The 25520-nt window shown below is 39.2% G+C and overlaps 1 protein-coding gene and 1 long non-coding RNA gene across 3 annotated transcripts in view; one reads left to right on the plus strand and one right to left on the minus strand.

Annotated features, from left to right (window-relative positions):
* The window catches only part of ldlrad3 (low density lipoprotein receptor class A domain containing 3), a 95527-nt gene that overhangs the window by 12790 nt on the left and 57217 nt on the right, over window positions 1–25520 (minus strand). For both annotated transcript variants that reach the window (XM_084932998.1, XM_084932997.1), the window contains one exon: window positions 22001–22135. In XM_084932998.1, coding sequence (XP_084789124.1) covers window positions 22001–22135 — 135 coding nt within the window. The remainder of the gene's footprint in view (window positions 1–22000; window positions 22136–25520) is intronic.
* LOC146382383 (uncharacterized) lies at window positions 1151–24882 on the plus strand. Its single transcript, XR_014800641.1, has 3 exons — window positions 1151–1610; window positions 2357–2479; window positions 24643–24882. It is a non-coding gene; the product is annotated as an uncharacterized LOC146382383 (long non-coding RNA).

Raw genomic sequence — 25520 nt, forward strand, 5'->3', positions numbered from 1 at the left:
AGCAACACTAGATTCTTTTTATTTACGGGAGAATGAGAATGTGCCAGTTGTTGACTCTGGAGATGAGAGGTTTAGCAGCAGAGCAGACTTTGTAGTGGTTTTATTTCGATCTCTTCACGCCATCTAATGCAATCCAATCATTATGAAATCCAGATCAACTCCAGCAGGAGTCTGGCTGTTTCTCTCACATGCTGATAGTGTTAGTGTAGCAGATAGCGTGTTAGCACCTCACTAACACAATCCCCCTTATCTACTGCAGATAGGACACCCAGATACACATCAAAATTTTGAGTTCCCCTCATAAATGGGACCCATGCCGCACATCTATCCCAGCTCATGTTTTCGGCACTGCACTCGAGACATATGGTGTTTGCTTGTGTGTTGTGTCTTACAGATGAGACGCGTCCACTCAGGCAGCACTGATAAATGGCTTTTGGTACAGGCAAAGAAACTGTGAAACACTAAGGGATATTTCATCTGGAAGATACTTAAGAAACATGTGATGCCTTTTACTCCTTCTTTGAGCAAAGTCTGTAAGATCCAATACTTTCAATGAGAGTACATTAGTAAGTGAATTTGAAGCAAATGAAACAGTGATTTCTGACCTACTCCCACTGCCAAAGCCTTCTGAACAACTGCCTACATGCAAATAATTTCAGGCTGGCAGTATTTTCAACCAAAGAACAACAGCTCGATTTATTTCAGTCTGCTCTAAACACGCTTAACTTGTGCAGATCAAAATACAGTACAAGTGGTTGCTTTTAAAATTGCACTAAAGTGTTTGAACCCTGGCACTTTCAAATTAATTTAAACCCCTGCTCTCTCGAAATATTAGGGTTATGCACCCAATACTTGAGCATCTGAGCCTCCTTACTGTTCTCTGTGCATTACTCTTTTATAAACCTTTACTGCCAACAAACATCCTCCTGGTGGGATATAAAAAATTGATTGAAAGCTGCTCTGTAAGCCAAGCTAGGAAGCAAAGCATGTTAACTGCTCTGCAACAGTGCCGTTCCAGATCCCTTTGGCATCCTAAAGTTAATATTCATGCTCCATGTTGTCACCCCGTTCCTGTTGCTATGGCTCGTCATGTAGTGTGTCTCCTCTCGTTAGCGTGCGTAGAGAAAGCGTGAATTAAGGACAGGCTGTGTGTATGCATGTGTATAGGCCTGCCAGTCTTTCTTTCTCACCTCTTTTTGTTTTTGTGGAAGAGAGCAGTGAAAAGTAACATCTATATTTGTGCTTGCATGTGTTTTTGTACGTCTATCCTATTTCTTTCCTTCCATCTGTCTGTATATTCTTCAGTCTGTACATGTGTGTGTGTTTGTGTGTATATGTATGAGTGGTGCTTTAGGGAAGGAAGGTTTTCATGCTTCATCGGGCCTCTATTTGCCTGTCCTGTAATAACTTGTTCGCTCCATTGCTTGCCACTATCAGACCCCCCCACCTGCCCCCCCATAACACTCTGTCAGAGCTTACCGTGGGCGGCAAGAAGAGTGGAGGGGAGGTGGGTTAGAGTTAATGGATGGCTCCGGCATCTGGAAACCATCCACAGATGTAAAGAAAGAAGAACACAGTACAAGGACAGAGGGGAAGGACTGACTAGAAAGGTGAGGAAGTTTGCTTTAATCAGTGCAAATTACATAGGACGATTTAATATATTGATGTATTATACAAGGCAATTCAGAGAGTAAGAGAGCTCTGCATTGGTAGGGAATAATTATATCCCATATTTACAGATAAGTAGCAGCATCTTTTTCAGCTAAGGTGGTAAACTATACATGTATTTTTTGGTTTTTGCATATATATTCAAGCATAAGTATGGAACAAACTGTAATTGGTCAGCTGTGGGATTATCAGTTATTAACTTCAAAAAGTAAATTTCTCATCTAACCATGGCTGTGTTTTGTTTGGAGCTAGTTAAGTTTAAACAAGAAAAAAGAAAAAAGGGAAACTGAAAAAAAGAACAAACAAGCAAATTCTTTAAATAATTTAAAGGCTTTCACCACTTCAGTGTACAATGCAAACTATTAAATGTTGCTGCTATTGAGGGATAACAGGAGAGCCATGAGAAGTGAGACAAAAGAGTAGCCACTCAAGCAGAGTGGTGAAGTACTCTCAGGTATGTTTATCAAAAAAAAAAAAAGAAGACAAAAAAGATGGGCTGTGAGTCACTGTTGACTGTATATCTCACAGCAGCAGCAACAAAAATGTGCCACTCATCTTTCTTTTTGTAACATGTTGAAAAAGAAGCTTGCACGTGGGAGCTTCAACTCTTCGTTTTTACAGAAAACCTTTCAGTGGAGTGGCGTGGTTGTTGAACGGCTATTATTTATTTGATTTTTTTTTCCTGCAGGAAGAAGAAGAATGGGGAGGGTGAGAGGTTGCTCAAGATCGTTGAGAGGCTTTGACTACAAGCCCGTCCCACCAGAACCTGACGGGCATGGTCTCCATGGCAACTGTTCTTTGGGGCCATAAGGTGAGTTAAGAAAGAGCGGAGGGGCGGAGGCCAGCCTGAGAATGGACACAAAGCAAACTCAGATGCCTCACAGGCATGACCACGAATCCTAGATGTGATGGACATGAGTGATAGGGCTGGAGATACTCAGGTGTGTTTGTGGATGTTCAGGGGTGGGATTCACCATTATTATTATAATACAGTAAGAGGCCAGATAACTTAAATGTTATCATTCAGAGAAACAGAAATCGTAAATTGAGAATTTAATCTGTGATTCATGAAAGAAAACTAAAATACGGAGAAATTAAGTCCTAGCAGAGAGTGGGATGTAAACCATACTGTAAAACAGTAACATTTTAGTAAAGCACTTTTAGCTTAGCTACAGTTTATTTCTGTTACAATTAGCTTCTAATTTAATGTGGAATATATATATATATTTTTTTTACAAGGTCATCTCACAAAAGTGCCCAAAAAACAATAAAAGGCAGTGTCTGATGCCAGGGAGGATTAGGCTGAGTTGATCTGCAAATGATGCTATCGTGTGACTATTTGGATTAAAAAGTGACAGTTTTAGAGCCACACAGCACAGGAAAAAAACAATTTCAACCAAAGTCCAATTACTGACAGTCTGGCAGCAGCAACAATATATTTTTTTCTGTAACGGGACAAGTCTTCTAATAACTGGTTAGCACAGAAGCGAGGACTGCTCAGTACATCCCACATGTTCTCTGTTCTCACTGTACACACTCTTATCTATGATGTTGATTCTCCATTCTTGTGTCAGTATCTCTCAAATCTTTTGTTCTCTTCACCATTAATTTAAGTTTCACTGTCAGTCAGACTTATTTCATGGCTCTTCAAAGCATTCGGATCTCCATGTTCCAGCTTAATAAATAAACAGACGTGATTAAATGTGCATCCTTTCTCAGAAGCATCTGAAAAAAAAATCTATTTAAAAGTAATACATTGGTGACTGATGATTTTTAAAGTCATTCATTTTAAAAAGAAGTAAGATTTTTTTCTAATCAGAGGAAATGATTTTTTCTTTCTTGCTCATTCTGTTTCCTTCATGGTCATTGTGTGCTCTGCTTTTGAGAGGCATTTATGGAGACATGTGGAACTGGAGAAGCATCTAGGTGTTAGGTTTCTTCATATAAATGTCTGGTGCAATTAAACCCCCGTTAGGACTGCGTCAAACAAGGAAACAAGAAAGAAGTGTGGTAAGAAGAGGCGTGTCCCCAGCTGAACAGGAATCATGCACTAGCATTTATGTGATGTCCCCTAGATTATAATCATTTCTCATAATCATATCCATTATCATTTTTAGGGAACAAAAGCCAACTATGTAAGAAGGCAATATGAGTGTTATGTGTTTCTAATATCACAACACTCTTGAACACTCTTGCTTAGCTAGGACAACAACCTGAAAAGCTGTCATCCTTACAAAAATGATCCACAGTAACTAGTGGTGGGAAAAACATTTAACAATATAAACCTGCTGTTAAGGTATATACAATAGCTGTCAGAACTGTCACAATATCCTTTTGTAAAAGCCTGCAGTTAAGACTGCTACTGCTTATTTGACTCTCCAAGGGGAGCTGTCCCCACATCCACACACTGCTGTAATCAAACAAGGGAATGGTTATTGCTACTTGTTTTAAGTTGAGTGAGCATGTTTCTAGTGTAGATGTCAATTTTATTGATCATATAAGTGGCAGTGAAGTCATTAATCATTCAGAGGCTGCCACTCACAGGTTCACCTCCTGAGCTACTCCCAAAGTGCCCTGGTAACTGGCAGGTCTACACTTAAGATCAAAGCAGGTTAAATGGTTGCTCCTGTGCAGCTTATAGTATCCACGGTGAAATAATGACACACAGAGGGGCTCTGTGCACATCTGTATAGATTCTGTAAAGAATCCACCCGATGTCGTTAGCCATTTTTGGGTCCAAACTCTTCGGGTTCCAAACTCAAACAAACACTGTGATTTAGAAACTGCTCAAATTGTTTCATCTTCAATAAAAATAATCAGTGTGGCTGCTTTTTTCCCCAGGTGTTACAATAAAGTTTAAAATCATGGCATCCACGAAAAAGATGATTTAGGGTTTAACAGTCTTAGAAGTCAGCAGGAAGCTAGCTCACTAGCTGTCTTCTACAGATGAAATAACATGTTTTGACTGAGGGATTCTTAAAAAATTAAAATGACAGCTCTGCTATCACTCTGGACATAAATGAAGGCAGAAAACTAAACAGCAGGTTGTAGGGTTGAAGTTGGGCTAACTGTCATAACATGAGGTGCTACGTGGTGGCTACCTACAGAGCTATAGTTAGCATAATATAAACACATTAGCAGAGTAAGATGAATGCTAACTTGTGAGGGTTCCCGATGAGCAGAGACAAATGCAATCATATCTGAGCGAAAAGACACTGAAAATGGACCAAACATTTGTCAAGAGAACATATGCTGGTAGATTGTTTCGATGACTCTATGAAAAATACCTGGCCCTAAGTTTCAAGTACCTTAGCTAGCCTTAAAGTGTTCATTTTCAGAAGTTTTAAATATGTGGTGTCTGACAAACCGCAAGCCCGTGGACTGAGGTATGTTATAAGGATTTAAAATAAATGTTTTAATTAAAATAAACCAATATATTTAACAATTGAACAGACTTAGAAGTCAGCAGGAAATTAGCCTTGCAAGTTTCCTTCTTGTAAACAAGATAACACCCTTAACGAAAGCAATAGGATGTTGGACACAGAAGCAGCGTTAGTATGTCATCATTTAACAAACACAGAGCCAATGTGTATTTTAAGTATAAGTATTAGAGTATAAGAGAGTGACCTGGGAGAAAATAACATTCCCCTTTCTACATATGAAAGGTAATGTATGAAGAGCCTGTGTTATATTTAAACATGAAAAAAATGGGACAAAATATTAATATAGTAATATTTTGTCGATCCATCAATTTTCTTCAACACTGATAACACATGTACTCCGATACCATAACGCAGTTATTAAATAATTATTCCTGCTTTTTGTTTTTGATAGCCATTTGTTTTCTTCAATTGCACAGACAATATAGATAATTCAGGTGCTGCAAAATAAATTGCTGTATCACAATGTCATCATTATTGTGGGCAATGTAACACAACGGTATTATACTATACTGAAGTTACTTTATCATTCCCACCACTAGTTCTATAGAATACTTAACACAGGCTGAAACAAAGCAAGTTTTATCTAATTCTAAATTCTGCAGCACTCGCAACTGGGAAACAAACAGTGCGCTCAAGAAAACTCTGCTCACTATCCCAAACACTCATATTAATAAGCACAAAGGATTAAAGTTATCTGGCAATCTTTCAACAAAGAACAGTGAAGAAACAAGACTTTTCCTTTGAACTAAATTCCACACGAAAAACTTTACTTTGTTCCAAGTGTCTTTGTTTCTGTTTGCATGCAACAAAACTACAGGCCATTCAATGTCAAATTCCAGCATGGGGTGAGCCTGCTCAAAATTGTTAAAGATACACACAACGGTCCCAATTTATTCTGCCGGGCTGTGCTACAATAAGTCGGAGCTCAGAGTGAAGATAAGTGTGCAGGGAAGTTTATGAGCTGGGTTCAGATAAAATGGGATAAAACCTGCATTCATAACACACACACACGCATGCACGCACGCACACACACGACAGATATATAGACACGATAACATGGTCTTTTTCAGGCACACACATGCACACATACACAAATCATCATCACCCTGATACACTGCCAGCCCTCCCTTATGTACACTTCTGTCCTATTCTTCTGCTGCTTAAGAAACAGAACAAAACCCCATGATGCCCATTCTACCATTTAATCCCCTCTCCTTTAACAATAGGTCTGGTCAGGCTAATGGAAGCGTAAGGAGCCCCTGCGTGTTTTATCAAAGTCTAACAACAGAACAACACAGCCCACTAGTGAAGGTCTATGGCTCCTATTCATATCTTTCTCTAGAGTGGAATCACTGGCCTCTGTTTCAGTGATAAGAAATGAAGCATTATGGTCAGTTATGCAGCTCGTGCACATGCACTCTAAATGTGATGGTTAGAGTCGAAGAAGCGTGGAGTGATTGAGGGATACTGCTTAAGGGAAGACCGGTCCCTGTGTGCTTTCTGAGATAAGTGCTTGACCCTTTATGTATGGCAAAGCAAGCTGAAGCAATATGTGAAGAAAGCAAGTCATGCACAGTATGCGGTCTGAACAAATAATGAGGAGCTGTGCTGATGAAAATGCAGGAGGGAAAAAATTCCCAACAGAAATTTGATTTGTCTCACTAGAATATGCGCTAAGTATGTCACCATCTCTGTGTGGTTTTTGCACAGTCCCTATCTATTATTGCATCTTAGTTTTTCTTGCCTCGCTCTCCCTCTCACTCGCTCCTCTTTTCTTTCCCTGCACACCCATTTGCATGTTTTTGAATATCAAGCAAAAAGCACAGTTGGAAATAGCTGACTGACATCTTCTTTAAGAACAAAGAAGACTGAAAGCAGTGGTCGGTCAGTTGTGAAGACACGCTGAACGGTGTTCTGTGTAACCTCCTATGCTGACTAATTACGACACTATGGCTTCATTTAAAAAAGAAAACAGAAAATAAGAAAACAAAAAAATCCACCTCACAGCTAATTAAAATCAATCCTTATAAAATGAATTATGCAGTCCATTATACAGTATATGTAAGCATGCACAAAAGCCCTGTGGCTTATTGACTAAACTGAAGCAGGAGAACTCAGTGTGAGTTTAACGTTTGTAAGTGAAAAGGAGATTTTATTTAACATCTTTTGCCAATTCTTTCCCATGTTTTTGTCCATCTGCTTTGACAAGATTCTTTCTTTTGCTTGCTCATGAAAAGACCCATGTGTATTTCATTTGATTCTCTCCCTTAAACATGGCTATGAAGATATCCCTTACACGTTTCCCAGTCCATATCATACAATTCAACTTCATGTCTTTAGGCCTGCTAATCTTTTATACACCTTATTCTCAGCAAGAGCCTCAAGTGAGTTAGACATCCACATTAACCTACAACAACAACCGCCAGGCAAATATGTTAACACACACACAGGAGCATCATTTCCAACGTTATTGATCCCCATTTGTGCACTCACACATCCACTGGTTTTACCCTGTAATTAATTATTCTGAAATAACACATGTTTGCCCATGATCCCATCTATCAGCACTGGGCTCAGGCATGCACGCACTTATTCTACAACATATAAATGGCATCTCTCTCCCACACAACCGCAGCTGAGGCAGACCACACATCAAACTGTCGCGCACTGTGCAGCAGAGTCTATGTTATGCGCATCAAATTAATAATGCAGTTTTAAGGTTTGCATCATCCATCCCTGAGGGAGTCATATGATATGGTTAGGCAGGGTGATCATGAAGCATGTTGTGGATTGCTTGTGTGCTGAGGCCCAATTGTGCAGATACAAACATGACTACAGCTGTGTCCCAATTCCTTTCTGCATGCTAAAGCTATGTAGTGCTGACGCACTTGTCTGTCTGTCCACTAAAAATAACTTCAAATGTGTACTGGCAGGCATCAATCAGTTTGATACTTTGGAATATTAATGCCACTTCACAAAGCAAATGTGTTTTCCTGAATATTTTGTACCGTACTGTTTTTCACGTTCAACATCTCCCTCAAGCCGTCTCACTAATTTCATTCAGCCTTTTCCAACAATAATTAGTTTTATTTCCATTTTGCATGTGGATTTTGTATTACTTGCATTGCATTAAAGTTTTTAGAGATAAAAAAAGATAAAACAGAACACACAAATGAAATTAAAGCTGGTATATAGGCAGGTGCAGAATTTCTATCATTAAAAACGACTGGGTGTAATGTGAATTTAAAAACAAAACATAACAGTGCTTGCCAAAAGGTAAATTAACAATATATTTGCTTCTGCATGGAAATGAACTCCTGCTAGTTAGAAGAGGTTTGTTTCAAGAGACTTATGAGGAAAAAAAACCTTAGAAACAATAGAAATCAAAGAATATCATAGGCCTGAGATATTTCTATGCTAACACTGCTAAAACGTTTCCCAGTAGACTGACAGAGATGGAAGAAACTGCTTTGAGAAACTAGGCTAGCAACTATAAAACATCACTCGAAAGCCATCCCTCAGGAATGCACTCAGTTGGTCTAAACATTAACATCTATTGTGGATAGTATACTAGGAAATTGCCTGCAGCACAGTGCATGGAAAGAAAAGGTGTTTAGAAAGAGTTTCATAATTAAAAAAGTAAATAACCACACACTATAGCTCCTTTGAGATCCTCGTTAGCGGCAATAAAAGTTCAACATTTGCACCAGACCAAGTGTGTGGTTTTTCATCTCATATAAACCTTTTAAAGGCAGATATTTTTCACAATGAAACAATCTCATGGTTTGGAGAAGAAGAAATAGTTCTTTGTAATTAAAAGATTTAAGTGAGGCTCCTTTTGGAACAAACACATCATGATGGAAGTGATGCGCAAATTTCTCATAGGGGGCAAAAGTCCAACTCTGGTAAATATTCTGGTAATCCCAGGCATAAGCAGCCACTTGTAGGTTGTGTTATGTTCAGTACTTATCCAGCATGCTAGTGTTGTAAAATGCAATACTGCAACACTATAACCTCAATCTACAAACAACTGAAGTGCCTACTTACTTCAAATCCCTATATTCCTAGTGGATCACAGCATTCACAAACACATACCGTACTTACCCATGTCCAGAGAGTTACATACACTCCTCGTACACTCACTTCCCCACGTACAAGTTAAAAGTATAGGGACTAACTTGTTACAATAAGTCATCAGTTACTCATTTACATGCTTGTTTGTTGAGTTCCAAACATGTGCTGCCAGTGATGTTGAGTGAATCTCCACACTCATAACATGGCTGAAGGGTGTTTCTCCCACTTTTTCTTTACCTTTTAAAAATTTCATTCACTGGTCATTATAAATGCGGATAAACAGGATAAATAGCTACTAAAGTCTGCCACACTGAAATATCAGTCGGCAGTAATGTTAAAAAAGCAAAACATGCATTCATCCATCCATCCTCTTATCCTTATCAGGGTCACAGGGAGGCTGGAGCCTATCCCAAGTACCAAAAAGGCGGGGTACACCCTGGAGAGATCGCCAGTCTGTCGCAGGGCAAACACAGTGAGGCAGACAACCATCCGCACTCACATTCACACATATGTTCAATTTAGATTCACCACACCTACACCACCCACAAAACAGTCAAAAAAAACCTCTCTCTGTATTGTACTGTTCTGTTTTATAACTGATTATAATCGTCAGTTCTTTTACACTGACAACACTTAAAATATCACCTATAAAACATTTCAGGAAAGTAAATACATCTATCCAGTTGACAAGGCTGAGGTTGATCAGACTGCAGCTTGTGTCCAGATGGCTACTCTGACCCCATGGCTCTCCTCTTCTGACCCATTTCCATTATTGTAACAAGCCATAAATACCTTTAATGTACTCACTCAGAATACACACAGATTTGCATGTATATATCCAGCAGGCACACTTATGCTCACTTTTTTACACATTGCTTCTATCAAGAATAGCTGCTTAGAAGAATGACCAAAAGTGCAAGACAACAAAACAATCTGTCACTATAATTCACTATATGTGTTGCTCCTTTTCTGTCCCTGTATCCAGGCTCTCTTTAACTCCAGCATAGGGTGTTTATGGCTCTGCCCTTTGGGTGGCCTTATGGCAACATAAAACAATGAGAACAACACCAAGAGAAAAAAAATGTGTGTGTGAGAGGGTGGAAGACCGAAAAAAAATACGAAGTTGGGTGTTAGGATGATAAAAACATAAAAAACACAGCAGGAACCAAGAAGCATTATGATCTCGAGCCTTCAATTTAAGCCTTGTGCATGTGAACAAAGTGACCACAGACTGCCAGGGGAGGGCAGAGTAGAGAATAGAGGAGGGGAGAAAGCCTGTGATGAGTGGAGTCAAGACACTGGGCAGGAGGAAGTGAAACTGTAAAAACACGTTATGTGAAAAGAGCGGAGATGAGAGGCAAATGCTATAGACTTGAAAAAAAGTGGATGGGAGACTAATGGCACATGAGCAGGATGAGTCAGAAAAAGTGGCTAGATAACAATAACAAAAAGAAAATGGTTCAGAATCTCAGTAATTACCATAAATGAGACCAATTTTGCATACAGGGACTAATCCAAGCCCTCTGATTCAAATATGACCCATTTGAAAATGTTATTTTCTCCATTCTCTCCTTCTCTAACTCTCCTGTCATCATTGAACCGCCATTCTCTTTACCGTTTCAATCCTTTCCTGAGTCTTTTTTTCTCCTCTTTCTACCCCGCTTTGTTTCATTCCCTCCTCACCACTCATGCTCGTCTTCAATCCGCTCACCTGACTTAGTCGTTTCCCTTTCCCCCGCACCTCTCTCTGTTCTGCTTTTACCTTTACTTCCTGCACCTGTCTCTCAGGTTTCTGTCTGCTTGTTCCCCTTTCTGCAGATATCTTGTTTCCTACTTTCTTTCTAATCTTTTCCAGTCAGTTCCTTTCTTAACACTCCCTGATGTTTTTTCTCTTTCTACTAGCACCCACGGGCCCTTTCCCGATTTACGGTTTCCACTTCCCTCTGCTTCTCTGTCCTTCTGCATGATTCCTTGTCTCTTCATACAATGAATCCAGAGGGTTTTATCTTCCCCCCCCCCCAATGGCTTTGCCACTCTCCCAAATCCCTCATCTCCATCAGCTCCCCTCCAACCCTGTATCACTCTCTCCTTCCCTATGCTTTCCTTCTCTCTTCCGCTTCATCGTCTTCACACGTTTTGCTTCCCCCCCCCTCCATGCCATATTCTACCCCCTTGCCTCCCCTCACCATCCTCTCACATTTCTATTTCTCACACTGACATGCAATCCCTCTTTTCTTTCTCTCCAGGGCACTCTTCTTTTCCCTCGTTCCACTTAAGCCCTTGCCCTTTCATTTCGCATTTCCCCAACAAATGCATTCAAGCCAAACACGCATTCGAGCACTTACATCACCACCCAAACACACATCTGCAGCCTATCACACCTTTGTAACTGTTGAGGCCCTGTGTCATTTCAGCAGCGCCTTAAGTACAACCATATCATGAGACAATGCGCTTTTACAGTGCTGGCAGAAAATGCATTTACAGGAAATAACCCAGCCCATTAATTACAGTGAGAGCTAGCTGGCCCCAATTCGTCACTCAATAATGCCCTGTCTGTGTACTTGTGATAGCTGCAAACCGGATAATGCTGCCACTTAGTAATTAACACTCGATCCGTGACTGTCTCACTAAACAATAAATAAATGCACATCAGAGAATCATGGTAAGGCATCAGAGTGTTCAGAACCTAAATAATGACTGGAAAATTGACAGCTGCTGGAGGTTTGTCTGCTCCGATTTATAGTTCAGTTCATACTTTTTTATTTAACTATTTAACTCTAACCAAGGCTTTTTCAGCCCTATAGATCTATGAGGATCCCCCAATGATTCACTCCCACAGACTAAACCTGTAACATTACTAAGAGGCTCTGCTACTTATGGATGAGTGCATTAGACATGCCTAGAGAAATATGGTTGTGCCGGGGAAATTAAATTGAGCTCTAGACACTCAACAATCTTGACATTTTTTTCCAAAATTCATCAAAGTTATATCCAAATGACTGAAATCCTATTCAGTCCGCCTCTTCGCTAAAATCTTATCCTTTTCTCCATTTTCAATTCAAATGAATGCAGTTCTGAAATGTTAGAACAGCGTTTTTACTCGGCCACAAAAGGATGAACAGAGAAATAAAGTGCAGGGAACATTTCTAAGCGAAATCAAAAACAAGAAGTGATTATATTTTCCTTTTAAGTTCTCTCTGCTGCACAGTGAACTTATTAGGGACTTCGTTAATAATGTTTAAAGTTTCCCAAAGAAGTAGTGAAATTATCTGCCACCACTTTACAGCTATTGAGGACTTGAGCAAAATGACAAATGAGCATTCACCATTTAGCTTTAGTTCAGCTTCAACACCTCTTGGACTTTTTCTTTGATGCCATATTGCACAAAAAAAAAGTTTGCAGACTAGGCAGGTATATTTTCTAGAAAAAAAAAAAAGCTAGTGTACTGTGAAAGGTACTGTAAATTACTTAAATGATTCATATGCAGAGACGGAGAGGAAAAGAGCGGGCCTCATTGAAGCACCACATACTTTTCATTGTGCTGTCAGCCAGTCTTTGAGTGTGAGGGGCCATACAGGAAAGGGGCACGTATTTCAAGCCAAGTGTCGCTGAAGCAGGGAAATCTGGCAGTTGAGGCCAGGTTTAACTTACTGTAATGTAAATGTGATGCTCGTTGAAGCATAAATCAGCACGCAAATTCGCTTGGTTTTTGTCCCTTTTGGGTATTTTACATTTTATGGTGTCACTTAAGTATTTTTTCAGTATTCGGTCACTCACCACTATTCCAAGTCTTTTGGCCATTGTACATCAGCCATCGATCCGGCTCTGCGAGGGACTTAACACTTGTGCCCTTAGCAAAAACCTTGGACTTTCTTTTGACTCATCAAGCCAGGACACTTTTATAGAAGAGTAGCATCCTCACATACACTTAAAATCTATTGGTAAAATAATTCATCTGATATATAATTAGCAACCATTAATTCAAATGTTCAAATATATAAAAAAATTCAAATCAGAAGAAGGCATAGATGGGTTGGATTTTCTCCTTTACTTTCATGCAAACCACATCCAATATAAAAGTAAAGCGACGCATCCCATGCAGTCAGACAACACATGCACAGACAAGAACAAACTTCGTGTATTAGGACTCCAATTACAGACTTAGGTAATTTTGATCTCTACCTACTACTTTGTCAAAATCAACTCTCATACAAAAAGAAAGAAAATAAAATTAATTTCCTGTGTAAGACATCTGAACTAGAAAGTCATCCTCATAAATCACACCAAGATTTATCCATCAATCCCAATGCCAGCTTCTGCACTGCTCAACAGAGGAACAGGAATACCATTAGCCCTCACGTTAAATGTTAATCAGTAGAGTGCACTTCTCTGGAAAATAACCAACAGCAATCAAAAGAACAAGCATTCAAAATAGAAGTTTCCAAAATAATGGGTGATGTTACAAAGGCTACTGTAGTTCTATACGTGTCATACACAGTCTACTTTCCTGACATCTACTTCCTCTATATCAGGCAGTTTATTTCCATTACTGACACTCCACCTCTTTTCCTGTTTGGCTGCATCCTATTATGCTCTTTCTCTGCTAATCTGTGCAAATGATTTGGTATGTTACCAATAAGTCCTTGGAAATGCCCTTCACTGGATCACATTAATTCCAAGAAAAAAACAGCACATGAATACGTATTAATGTTTATATATACACTGTCTGATACCATTTTAATTTAATATAAAATAAAATGTCCGAAAAACACACAGACCCTCGTTGGCTGCCCTGTCTTAGTTTCTTGAATATTCGCAGATTCACTAATGTCCAACTCTGTTTTTTTTTTTTTACACTTTTGGTTCATTGTATTGCAAAATTAGATGAAAAAGTACAGCTCCACCAAACACCAACAGTAGAGCTTTTGTTCAGAGTGAAATTCCTCCACTACTCAGTGGTTGCAGGTCATCACTTGACCGGCATCACCATGGTGACAGAATAAGGATTGGTTTAGGAGGGAAAGGTTGCTAATTTACAGCAGCCTGAACAGCGACGCTTGACTGATCCTGATTCAAGGACAGGGATGATTCATACAGACTCTGGTCCCGGGAGTGACCCCCTGTGCAATGGCAACGAGGCCCTTAAGCAACAGAAGCCTGGAACTGACAGTTAGCCTTGGTGAGAGGGAGAGGGTGGGAATGGATGCCAAAACGATGAAACAAAAGCACATACTTTCAGTTTAAAATAAAATAAAAGCACATACTTTAAATAGAATGCACACGACTGCATATTCAGTTCCACAAAACAAAACTCCTACTATTACAATATCCAGACAGACTTAAAAAACAAGGAAACAGGAAGCTGCATTGCCTTAGCTGTTGGTGGCAGGATCAAACTAACAGCATCTTGCCAACTGCTTGGCCTTCCTTTCTTGCAGACCAAGAGCTGAGAGTCTCTTTGAATTGCTTTGTGATCACTTTAAGCTACCAAAAGCAAAAACCTGAAACTTTTCCAAAGCTGAAAACCATGGGCGGTGACATGTGCAACCTCTCCTATTTGTGCCTGTCAAGTGTGCGTTGGCTCTGATGAACTGGCACTATTACATTCCACTCCCACACCTCAGTCTACTGCCATTATATTCCCCTACACTATTTCATGCTCCCTCCCACACCTTTCTATCTCTGCGGGCTCTCTGAGCTCTGCTGATGAAGGGCATGAACAGACCAACATCTCAGCGTCATATACGTCTCTACCACAAAAATGCCCATGGACTAACTTTTCATTTTAATCTATAGTGCCTATATTATTTGGGGCCAAAGTCAAGCAGCAGTCAGTGGGGGGAGGATGTAGCTGTTTGAGAAGCTATTAGCAGACTAAAAGGATACCAATAGTGAATAGAGGCTCAGGGACTTTTAATCACTCTGCCATTCTTTGTTCTTTATATATCAGGCTGACACTGTATATTAATGTCTAATTTACAGGCACTGTTATTGGGGAGGCTGGAGTTACTGCCAAGTGTCAGAACACAGTCACTGTATATACAGCCCTATTTGAATTGCTAGTGTTTATTGGCCCAGTAAATGACAAGGCTGTGAAGACAGGTTGTTGAATACACAGTGCTTATGCAAAATAGCAGATGCAGTGCTAGTGGATCTATCTAGAAGTTCTTACACAGCCTTAGGAGGATATAACAAATAGAAAGCTGCAGATTACTCTCTGTGGGAGGGGAGCATCCCTGGAGTTTAAAATGAGGGATTTGACTTCTCAGAGAGCGTGCTCACTATACCAGCTAGAAGGTTAAAACTGCTTATTGTACTACCGGTGTGGATTGAAAAGGGTTTGTGGACATGTGCCGTGGTGGCCAAAATGAAGCTTTTTAGCATATTAGTGTTTTAGTTGGACAGGTGTTTTTGGAATACACCAAATTCCTCTGACAAGCACTGAAAACAAGTGATTCTCACTGAGAGGCTTATCGAAATGTACAAAAGAAACTGGCAGATTTAATTAAACACAGTCGAGTTATCTAAAAAAAAACTGTGATTCAGTTTAATTTTTACAGATCTTGGATCGTGTTTTATGGGTGGGCTAATTTTCATCAAACCAGTCAGGGTCAGGGGTGATGCTAGCTGCCAATGTTTTGACAGTGTACTCATGTAGCAGATTAATGTTACACGTCAGCTCGGTGCTCAGTGTCTCACTCTGACTGACAGCTCTCTGGGGACCTGCAGCCAATGATTCCTCCTAAGGAGACATTAGTAAAGACCATAATGATGAAAAACATGTATATTAGGACAGTGCAGTTTTCAGGTCCCTGCACAAGCTGCACAGTGTTTTTAATGAGACATATTCAGTTGGCTTATTTATTGCTTGTTTCTACTGGGGTCTGAACATAGCCAAATAAGTATACTATACGACACACAATAAACAAAGGTCTACCCTTGGGTGTAATTCCCTAATTTTAACGATGATGCAAGACACACTTGTGTCAATAATACTATAAATAGCTACAATTGCAATGCACATGTAACTGGCTCTATCTTGCAAACAATGTCAATGTATTCTATGACGCAATCTGAATGGCAACATATTTAAAGAGTTTCGGTATTCAGACCCGATGTCACCCCTTTTGTTCAAAGAAGGAACTCAATTACTGTTGTGAGGCTTTCAAAGTGTTTGTGCAGTCTTCAAGAGTTTAAAGATTTATTATTTGCCCAATTATTGCCCTGATATTAAAACAAATGTAGTCTAGGGGAGAGGCAGCAGAGAGGGCATAAATCTTACTCATGCAAATTTGAAAGCTTATGCTAAACTTAATGCAGGGTTTTAGAGCTTCACACAGTTTTTTGTGTATGAAAACACAACAGGCAAAAAAACAATTCTTTGATGGCTGTGACTCTACAAAGCATGCCTTATCTTCAGAAATGCACAAAGCCAGCTGAGAGGTTTTTGAAGCCCTCAAATCATCCCCTGGCCCTTCTGTTTCTACCTTTACATCATTTCCCCTCCCTGTTTCTCGCTTCTAAACTTAATTAAAAAAGGACAAGATGAATTGTCTTTGAGATGGGGGAGGTGTGAGTTTTAATCATTATCACACTTTTCGACAGTCTCCACGCCATCTGATACTCTGTCTACTTGTGTTAATTAACGTGTAACGACGCTGATGTGAGTGTTTCAACTGCTTTTCTTAAAAACCTCTAAGGGCAATCTCCAGTTTTTAAAACAGGTCAGCTGCAGTGAATGGAGCTGTGCTCATCACTTTTGTTCTGAGTCCTTTAACTTGTCAAGTGCCGCGACCTTCAGAAAGTTTTATGTGTCCTGACAGCATTATTTTTCACATCAAATATGCAGAACAACCAGCTTCTGACACACTGTAGCTCTGTGTGTGTGCTTATCCACTCATGCACATGCTCTTTTGGATATGCAGAGAGAGAGACTCTCTTGTTCTCAGTAAGGGCTCCCCCAACATCTGGACCTGTATGTCCTGTATGCCCTGCAGCAGTGTTTCAATAAAAGTTTGTTTCAGATGCAAACATGCACAAACATTGACTGCACTCTATCCTCTGCTGTAAGAAGAAGGGAGGACTGGGGAGAGCAAAGCGAAGCTCAGCTGTGGAAAACCAGCTTTCAAGTCATTTCTGTTTCCAGAGTTGTACCGGTCGGCCTCAGGGCCCGACGTGATAGATGCTGCTCTCATCCTCTCGAGCTTATCGCTACCCCTCACTCACTTTTATCCAAATCCCTTCCTTTCTCTGCCAAATCGCCTGTCTCTCTTTGCTTACCTCCATCTTCCTGCCCATTGCTATTCATTGCTTCCTGCGACTCCATTTCTGGTTCACTATATTATGTTTATGTGGTGCCCCTTTCAATTTCTTTATCTCCGATATCCATTACAGTAGACCCATCCCACTCCTCCTATCTCACTGTGCGATGATTGCACAAATGCATTTATAGGAATTGTGTATTGTCTGCCACTTTGGCACCTTTCTGCTATTTGAAAAATCAATTACCTATCCAATAAAACATTAAACAGTAAAAGCAGCTCTGTGCTCTGCTCTGTTAGTGCCTAACTGCGCTACATCATTTAAAATCACTCGGATGAGAACTAAAAACACTGGAGGCATAACAAAGCTGAGAGGATGATGCTGCCTTTGTAGATTTCATTGCCTGACCCCTCCAGGGCAGGATAACCAAATCCTAGCAGGTAAATGCCATCACGAGCTATCCACTGACAGACTTGGGAGGTGATCTCTCACTACACTCATTCACACAGAAGAACCAAGTGTAGAGACACTGAAGCGAGTAATTATGAATAAGGAGAAAGAGTGGTTGAACAGTGGAAGCGAGGAAGAGGATGGAGCGAGGAGGGAGATGGTATGGTCGAGCGGCTGAGAGCTGATATTGCATGCCTTATCAGTCACCTCCAGGTCTTTGCTTATTATAAAGAGAGGCAAAGTCAGAGTCGAATGTAAGGTAAAAGTGAGTGTGTGGGCCAAGCAATCCTCTTGTTGTGGGGACCTAAATGTGTTTACATAGTCACATTATGGGGTCGGGGCTTCCTTATAGAAACTGAAAGCAAGTCCCTATGACATTTAAATAAATAGATTGACTATCAGACACAAGGTTAGGATTTTGTTAAGCTAAGGTTAGACAAGCAGAAGATTATGATTTAGGGTCGAGCAAATCTGCACGAAATTAATACATTAATACAACAAAATGTCCTCTAAAGTGATGAATTGATTGTGAATGTCTGTGTGCAAATGGAAAAGAGATCCCAAGAGTCAAACCACAGCGATACTTTCACTCCTTCCGAAGTAGTGTGCGAAAAATGGAACTGATCTTCCTTGATCCTTTTCTGGGGTCAAAAGAAGAAAAAGCTCACAACTTTTTAGCACTTTCACTTTACGTAATGCTACAGTACACAAGACTCAAGCAGCAAATATGAACACGAGAACATTTAGGTTATTTGCTCTCCATGCACACAAATATTACCATAAAACCTGTGCTGACACGAAGTCTTGAGGGAATACAACAACATACCCAAACAGATTTAGGTTAGAAGTTGCTGCGCAGACACATTTCTGTGAAATCCAAAAACTCTAGATAGCTGAAAATGTAAGCTTTTTGGGCGGAGTTTTCTGCGATAAGGAAAGGGTAAAACTTGGCACTCCATCACCTGCAGACAGTTTAGAGGTAGATGCATTTTGAGAAACCACTCCGTCAACCATTGCAGCAGTTATAATAGAATTGCTTCTAGGCAGAACACTTTCTCTCTGTAGTTAATGGAGCCAAATAATTGCACTCAGGACCATCAAAATTCCCAGTCATGTATCACTTGATAGATCTTCACTGAGCCCATATTGATGCAGTTGAACATTTTATGACATAATGTAACAGAGCTGTAAAAGATTAATGCTTTCTAATGCATTTGGAAACAAACAAGCAAAAAAATCATCTACCATTAGGTTTTCTGTTTGATCACTGCAACTCTCCATACAGTGTGAAGTAATGCTTTCTGAGGTCTAATGCTTCAGAAGCCAAAACTACAGCCAGCAGGATTCTTCCAGCAAGTAGTGGAGTTGGTATTGTTCACTTGTCAACAAGGAAATGGAGTGCAGTGGACACAGATATCGATCAATATTTCTGCACCACAATACAGTGCTATTCAGCATTCTGCGCCTTTGCATTGAGTTGTGGAGGATGGGCTTGTAATTACAGATAGACTGCCTTTTCGCTCTGTCTCTTTCATAACACAAGCAAGAAGAAATAATAGTAATGTATTCATTAATTCGGCTTCACAAAAGTGGGAAAAAAGTTGACCAACTCCAGCTTATTAATTTTGACTTGAAAATAATAGTTTTTGAAGGAAAATTGGGCAGAATAATTAGCTTCAGCAGCTACGGCTTGTACTTTGTCAGCAGTGGCAGTTGAGGAAAAGCTGGACAAAACTTTTTGACGGCTGCTGTGCGACTGCTGCAGTGCTCCTCCCTGTTTAGTAGACATGTTTTGCCTCTTGAGTTTCAATCAAGTTTCTGCCTGACTCAGTCCTGGTAATAACAGTAGTGTGTAGTGGGCTATAGATGCTGATAGTTTTCAACTTTCCACTCAGCTTGTTTTTGTTTGTGTTACTTTTGACAGACTTTTGTTCTCAAAGTATAAATCAATATGACAACAGCATCCTGGCAGGACAGTTATATACTGATTTTTTATTTTATTTTTTTTAAAACATGAAAGAATACCTGACAGCAGGTCCACACTGGGTTTCCGGTGGTTATACGTGCATCAGGATTAGACTGCTGGCAGAAATCACAGGCTTGCCAGTGGAAGAACAAGTGAGGTGTTGACAGTAGCTGGCTGTTGTGCCAGGAAAATAAGAATGCCAGATATAAGTGCTACCTGACAGTGAATAAGGCATTCTGTACCAGAAGGCATCATTCTCACTATCAGGGATCATCCTGCTACTACCTGAATTACACTACAAGTCGACACATTGCCATCAAACATTACACTAATGATGCTGTGGTGTGTGTCTCTCTGTTAAATAAAGGCACAGTGAGGGTTTTTTTTTCCAGTGTTGTGGGAATAAAATCACAGCAGCTTATGTCTTCTTTGGCATAAAGCTTAATCTGTCAGTGGCTTTGTTATAAAGCACAGACTGCAGAATATCTCTTAAGTGATGTCTCCAAAACATCAAGTTTTATGACATATTGAGTGACTAAACACTGCAGCTCTGCTATCCAGTTTAACTGCGAATCTACAACCTTCCACGTGTTTGGAAATCTGCTGCAAAGTTTACTGCCAATATTTCTGATAAGGCAGAAATGTGCTTGGAATTAGTCTTGCATACAGAAAAAATTATTAAAATTAATAATTGCTTTTTTTTTATGAAGGACCAGCTTTAATGAGATTAGTATTGGTGGAGTAAGACTGAGAGAGAAAGGCTGAAATAAAGTGTGTCTCACTCTTGTGTTAATGATATTAAGGTTTTCTCCAAAAAAGTCATGGCTTTTACTGAGCTGAACAACTGCAGGAAAGAAACACATGCACAGTTGTAATCATGTGTGCATCCATGCGTTAATGTGATGGAATGTATTCAATGATACACTGTATTGAAATTGATACGTGCATGGATGCAGGGGTGTTTCCAAAAGGGGGAAATGGGGTGGCATCAACCCCCCTCGGTATACGATTAACTCCTCCAGTGCACACCCCGAACCAAAGCCGTTGGACTACATTTACTCTTTAAAAGCCACAACACCAAAAGATTACACGATTCCTTTAATGTACTTCATGTACTTTATTTAAGTACTTCCATGCTATGTTGCTTTCTGCTTTCACTCCATTATAATGTTGATGCGAATAATATACTTTGTAGTCCACAATACTTATTTAAAGTTGTAGTTACTTATCATTTTGAAGATTAATTGCAATATTATAGTTCAAGCTCCCATGCAATATAAAGGTTATTAAATCTTCAACAGCTTCAACATTAAAGAGATAAACACATCAATAAATCAGTAATTATTATCCAACAAGTGTTACTGCACATAATGAGGTACATTTACTTTAGGTACTTCGATATATTCTCAATATACAACTTTGTGAACTATTAAGCTGCTTAAATAGGATTATTTTTTAATTAAGCAGAAAGCCTAAATACTGTTTTTCCACTTTGCAATAATTATCTGACGCAAGATTAAGTTTAAATTCTCGTGCAGCTCCACTTTCCATATAACAAATCTGCAACAGGACACAGGGTTTTTATCTTTCATCACTCTAAAAGGTTATTATAAATAGCACACAATTAGTCTGGGTAATTATGGTATGTGTAAAATTGATTGGTATTTGTTTGCTGCTATCATTTGATTTTTGACATTCCTATTATTTGATTCAGTGCAGTTCATAAGATAATTAAATAAACCTGGTGCTTGCATATCTTAGATGCAGTTCACACGTTTGCACATTACACTCCAAAAATGCATCCATAATGAACACGAAACATATACATATATATTATAGATGAGTTTAGAACGTGCATAAATATTATATGTAGCACTGTGTATACATCATACATCTGTATGGAATCTATAACTGTTTGATATTCTTACATGTTTCTAATTTCACAATTTTTAGCTGAAGCTGTTTCATTTTCATGTGCTTACAGAAACAAATCATGCTTTATTGTATTTTACCAGGAAAGGTGTGTGTTGAAGCTGAATAAACAGATAATCCTCTGTGTATGTTAGATTCTCCATGCCTCAGTAGTTGTTCCATTTAGTAAAAAATTAAATTAAATACTAAAAAAAAAAACCATTACCTGCTGTAGTCAAGCAAATCTCCTCGTCACTGTTGTCCTGACAGTTGTCCTGTCCATTACACAAGAAGCTGCGGTCCACACAACGGCCATTTCGACACTTAAAGCGAGCCTCCGAGCACACCAAGGGGTTCTCCGCTGTGGTCGAATCAGAGCAGAGGTAAAGGGTCAGCTGTTAGCTCAAACACATTTACAGGGAAAAGTTTTCAGCTCGGATTGATCTGCTGTATCTGACAATTTGTTTAAAGTCAGGTAAATATTATATGGTGGCATTTTAGCAGAACATATGAAACATTTAAGAACTATTGGCAAGTTTGTCTGGAGTTTGATAAAAATCAAAAATCAGTCATTTAAAAGAGTGGACAAAACCTTTTTAAAACATTCAAAGTCCTGCAGAGAACTACCACTCCTTTTTCAGTACGTTCTGGTTTTTGTCTTTGTTCAAGCCTCTGCAAAATGAGGCATAATTATCTTGTGAGAAGATCCAGACAATTACACAGTTGTGACGCAGTATGTGCTGGGAGCATAGAGCAAAGCTCCATTTAAATGGCTAGATTAGATTTGTGAGCATGGGGCCCTGCAGGCTAGAAACACTGCCTCTGACAATGGTGAGTGATTGGCTCGAATAACATTCCCCACTGGGAAAGCGGCAAAGGGGTCATGTGAAAGCCAATTATACTCTAAAAAAAAAAAAAAAAAAATCTTGTACACCTACTACAACAACACTAGGGTAAAACATGGACAACAATATTTACATTGTTAAACAGATGTAAAAAAAAAAGTAAAGATAAAATGATGCATAACCATGGAGTTATGAGCAATGCATAAAAATGATATTGTCAACACTATAATATGCAGATGTGCAAAATTCAGTTTTTAAAAATTATTGAGACACAGCAACTCTGCAGAACTTGGACTCTTTATAGAATGACTTTTCCCCTCTCAAAGTAATGATGTAACTAAAAGTCCAGCAGGGATAGCTGTGCCAGATAGTGCTGTGTCCACTGAAGCTGATTGTGCCCACCATGTGCCACAGCATACTTCAGAAGACTCACAAAAATGGATCGCCACTCTTCTCCACTAAAAATACATGGGTTCACAGCTTTGATGGAAGTTTCACAGAGCAGATCACTCCAGACAGTAAAGTCAGCTTGGTATTTCATAACCCTGCTTTACCATAGTAGAGACACACCAAAGACAGCTTTAAAGCACATAGGTTGTGCGAATATGACAGACTTCAAAAACCCAGAAATGTGTTAAAAATGATCAGAAAGAATCAAACTTTTGACAACTTAAATTTGTGGGAGTTTGTTCTGCTGAGAATAAAGTGCAACTTCCACAGGACGAATCAGGAATCTCCTGTAAACCACTTTAAACTCAATAAGGCACCTGTACAAGTGGGATTAATCCTGGAAATGCAGTGCAACTTTCTACCAGTTCTTGTGCAGCTCGTCCAGCTCCAGCACCCTTTCTCAAGAACATTTTTTAGCCAGAAAAGCCTATTTTGAAGTGAGAAGATGATTATATCTTGTTTTATGACTGCAGGAGACACATACTGTCAGGAACTTTAGGAGGAAAAAAAGTGAAGTGAGATCTTGCAAAGTTACATAACTGAAAGTCTGAATAAACCGTGGGCTGGTACAGCAGTCAAGGTTTTAAAAACCTGTCAAGTGCTTGTAAAAAGTTGGACAGAGCAGACAAAAAGCACAGCGTCTGAAATGCTGTGTGGTTTGTTGAAGCCACATGGTGGAAACCTGTCTATAAAAACAGCTACATCAAGATGTGGAACTTAGTCAGAGAAGAATATAACCTACAGGATAAAGTGAAGGTATTTAAATAGTTTGCACATGATCAGATGTTAAACCTAACTAGATGGATAGCAGATTTAATACCTGGATTGCAAAGAGTATTACAACCCTGTATTCTTTAACAGATAAATCGACCCTGAAAAACTTACAAGCCCTCCAAGCAAACTTTCTACAGATATCTTCAGCTACGCTACTACTTTGACCAAACTATAAAAACCACATGCATAATGATGACTCAGCGATTAAAGAAATGTTAAGAGTAACATACTCCCTTTAGAACAGGGGCATTATATCAAGTTTATACAAAAAACCCAACTTAATCCACAGAAAACATAAAGCATAAATGGGAACATGAAAGAAATTTTGTAATCTCAAAAGAAGACTAGTCTAGCTGCTGTAAATTCTTATACATGGAGAGAATTTGGGTGGAATTGCCTAATAAGATTTTTTTTAATACTCCAAAGCAGAAAGTTCACATTTCAACAGAGAAGTCCGAGTGTTGGAGGCTCTGTGGAAATCATGAAGCTAATCGTGGTTATCAAAGTAACATACCGTTCCAGTTCAATGTCTTTTTGTTGGGAAACACCGATTTTCATTTAAATAGAAATGTATATTTTGACTGAGTATTTATTTGGTGTCCTGATATCAGCTGGTAGGAAAGCTCTAACCAGACACTTGTTACAACCAGACCTCCCCACAAAAGAGGAATAGATAGAGGTTGTTGGCAGCATACAGTACTGTGCAAAGGTTTTAGGTAGGTGTGAAAAAAATGCTGTAAACAAAGAATGCTTTCAGAAATATAAATGATTGTTTATTGGCTTCAAATGTATTCTGCAGCTGGACAACGACCCCAAACATACAGCCAAAGTCATTAAGAACCATCTTCAGCATAAAGAAGAACAAGAAGTACTGGTAGTGATGGTTTGGCCCCACAGAGCCCTGATCTCAACATCATCGAGTGTGTCTGGGACTACATGAAGACAGAAGGATGTGAGGAAGCCTACATCCACAGAAGATCTGCGGTTAGTTCTCCAAGATGTCTGCCAGCTGACTTCCTTCAAAAACTGTGTGCAAGTGTACCTGGAAGAATTGATGCTGTTTTGAAGGCAAAGGGTGGTCACACCAAATATTGATTTGATTTAGATTTCTCTTTTGTTCATTCACTGCATTTTGTTGATTGAAGAAAATAAAAGATTGACACTTTAATTTTTGAAAGCATTCTTTGTTTACAGCATTTTTCTCACCTGCCTAAAACTTTTGCACAGTGCTGTATATCTAATGGAAAAGATCCCATAATCACACAGATTACAGACGGAAAAGTTTGTCAACATATAAACTGAATGGACTCTCCAGACGCATTAGACACAGACACTGGAAGGGCAGTCGCTCTGAATCTTCTAATTTGTCATACAGAGATGCATTTATATTATTATTGTAACTAACTGAAATTTTTGGTACTAATAGGGGTGTGGCAAATCCATTAAGCTTAAGCAAAAGTATTTTACAGTTTACTGCAGAAGCATATTTGTAGTTCAGAGTGATGTTAGTTGCACCCCTATAATTTTGCTGAAGAAAAAAAAAACACATTAAAACTGCTATAATTTTAAAAGGGCTGTTTAGCAGAGAGATATTTATACTTTAGTTTTTAGTGTGTATTAATCTCTCCAAGCAATGGAGCCTGCATTTTATTTCCTTTAACCTGTTCGAAATTTATA

Source organism: Perissodus microlepis, chromosome 7 (genome assembly GCF_051167445.1).
Source record: "Perissodus microlepis isolate ML-2025 ecotype Zambia chromosome 7, ASM5116744v1, whole genome shotgun sequence".
Classification (NCBI taxonomy): domain Eukaryota; kingdom Metazoa; phylum Chordata; class Actinopteri; order Cichliformes; family Cichlidae; genus Perissodus; species Perissodus microlepis.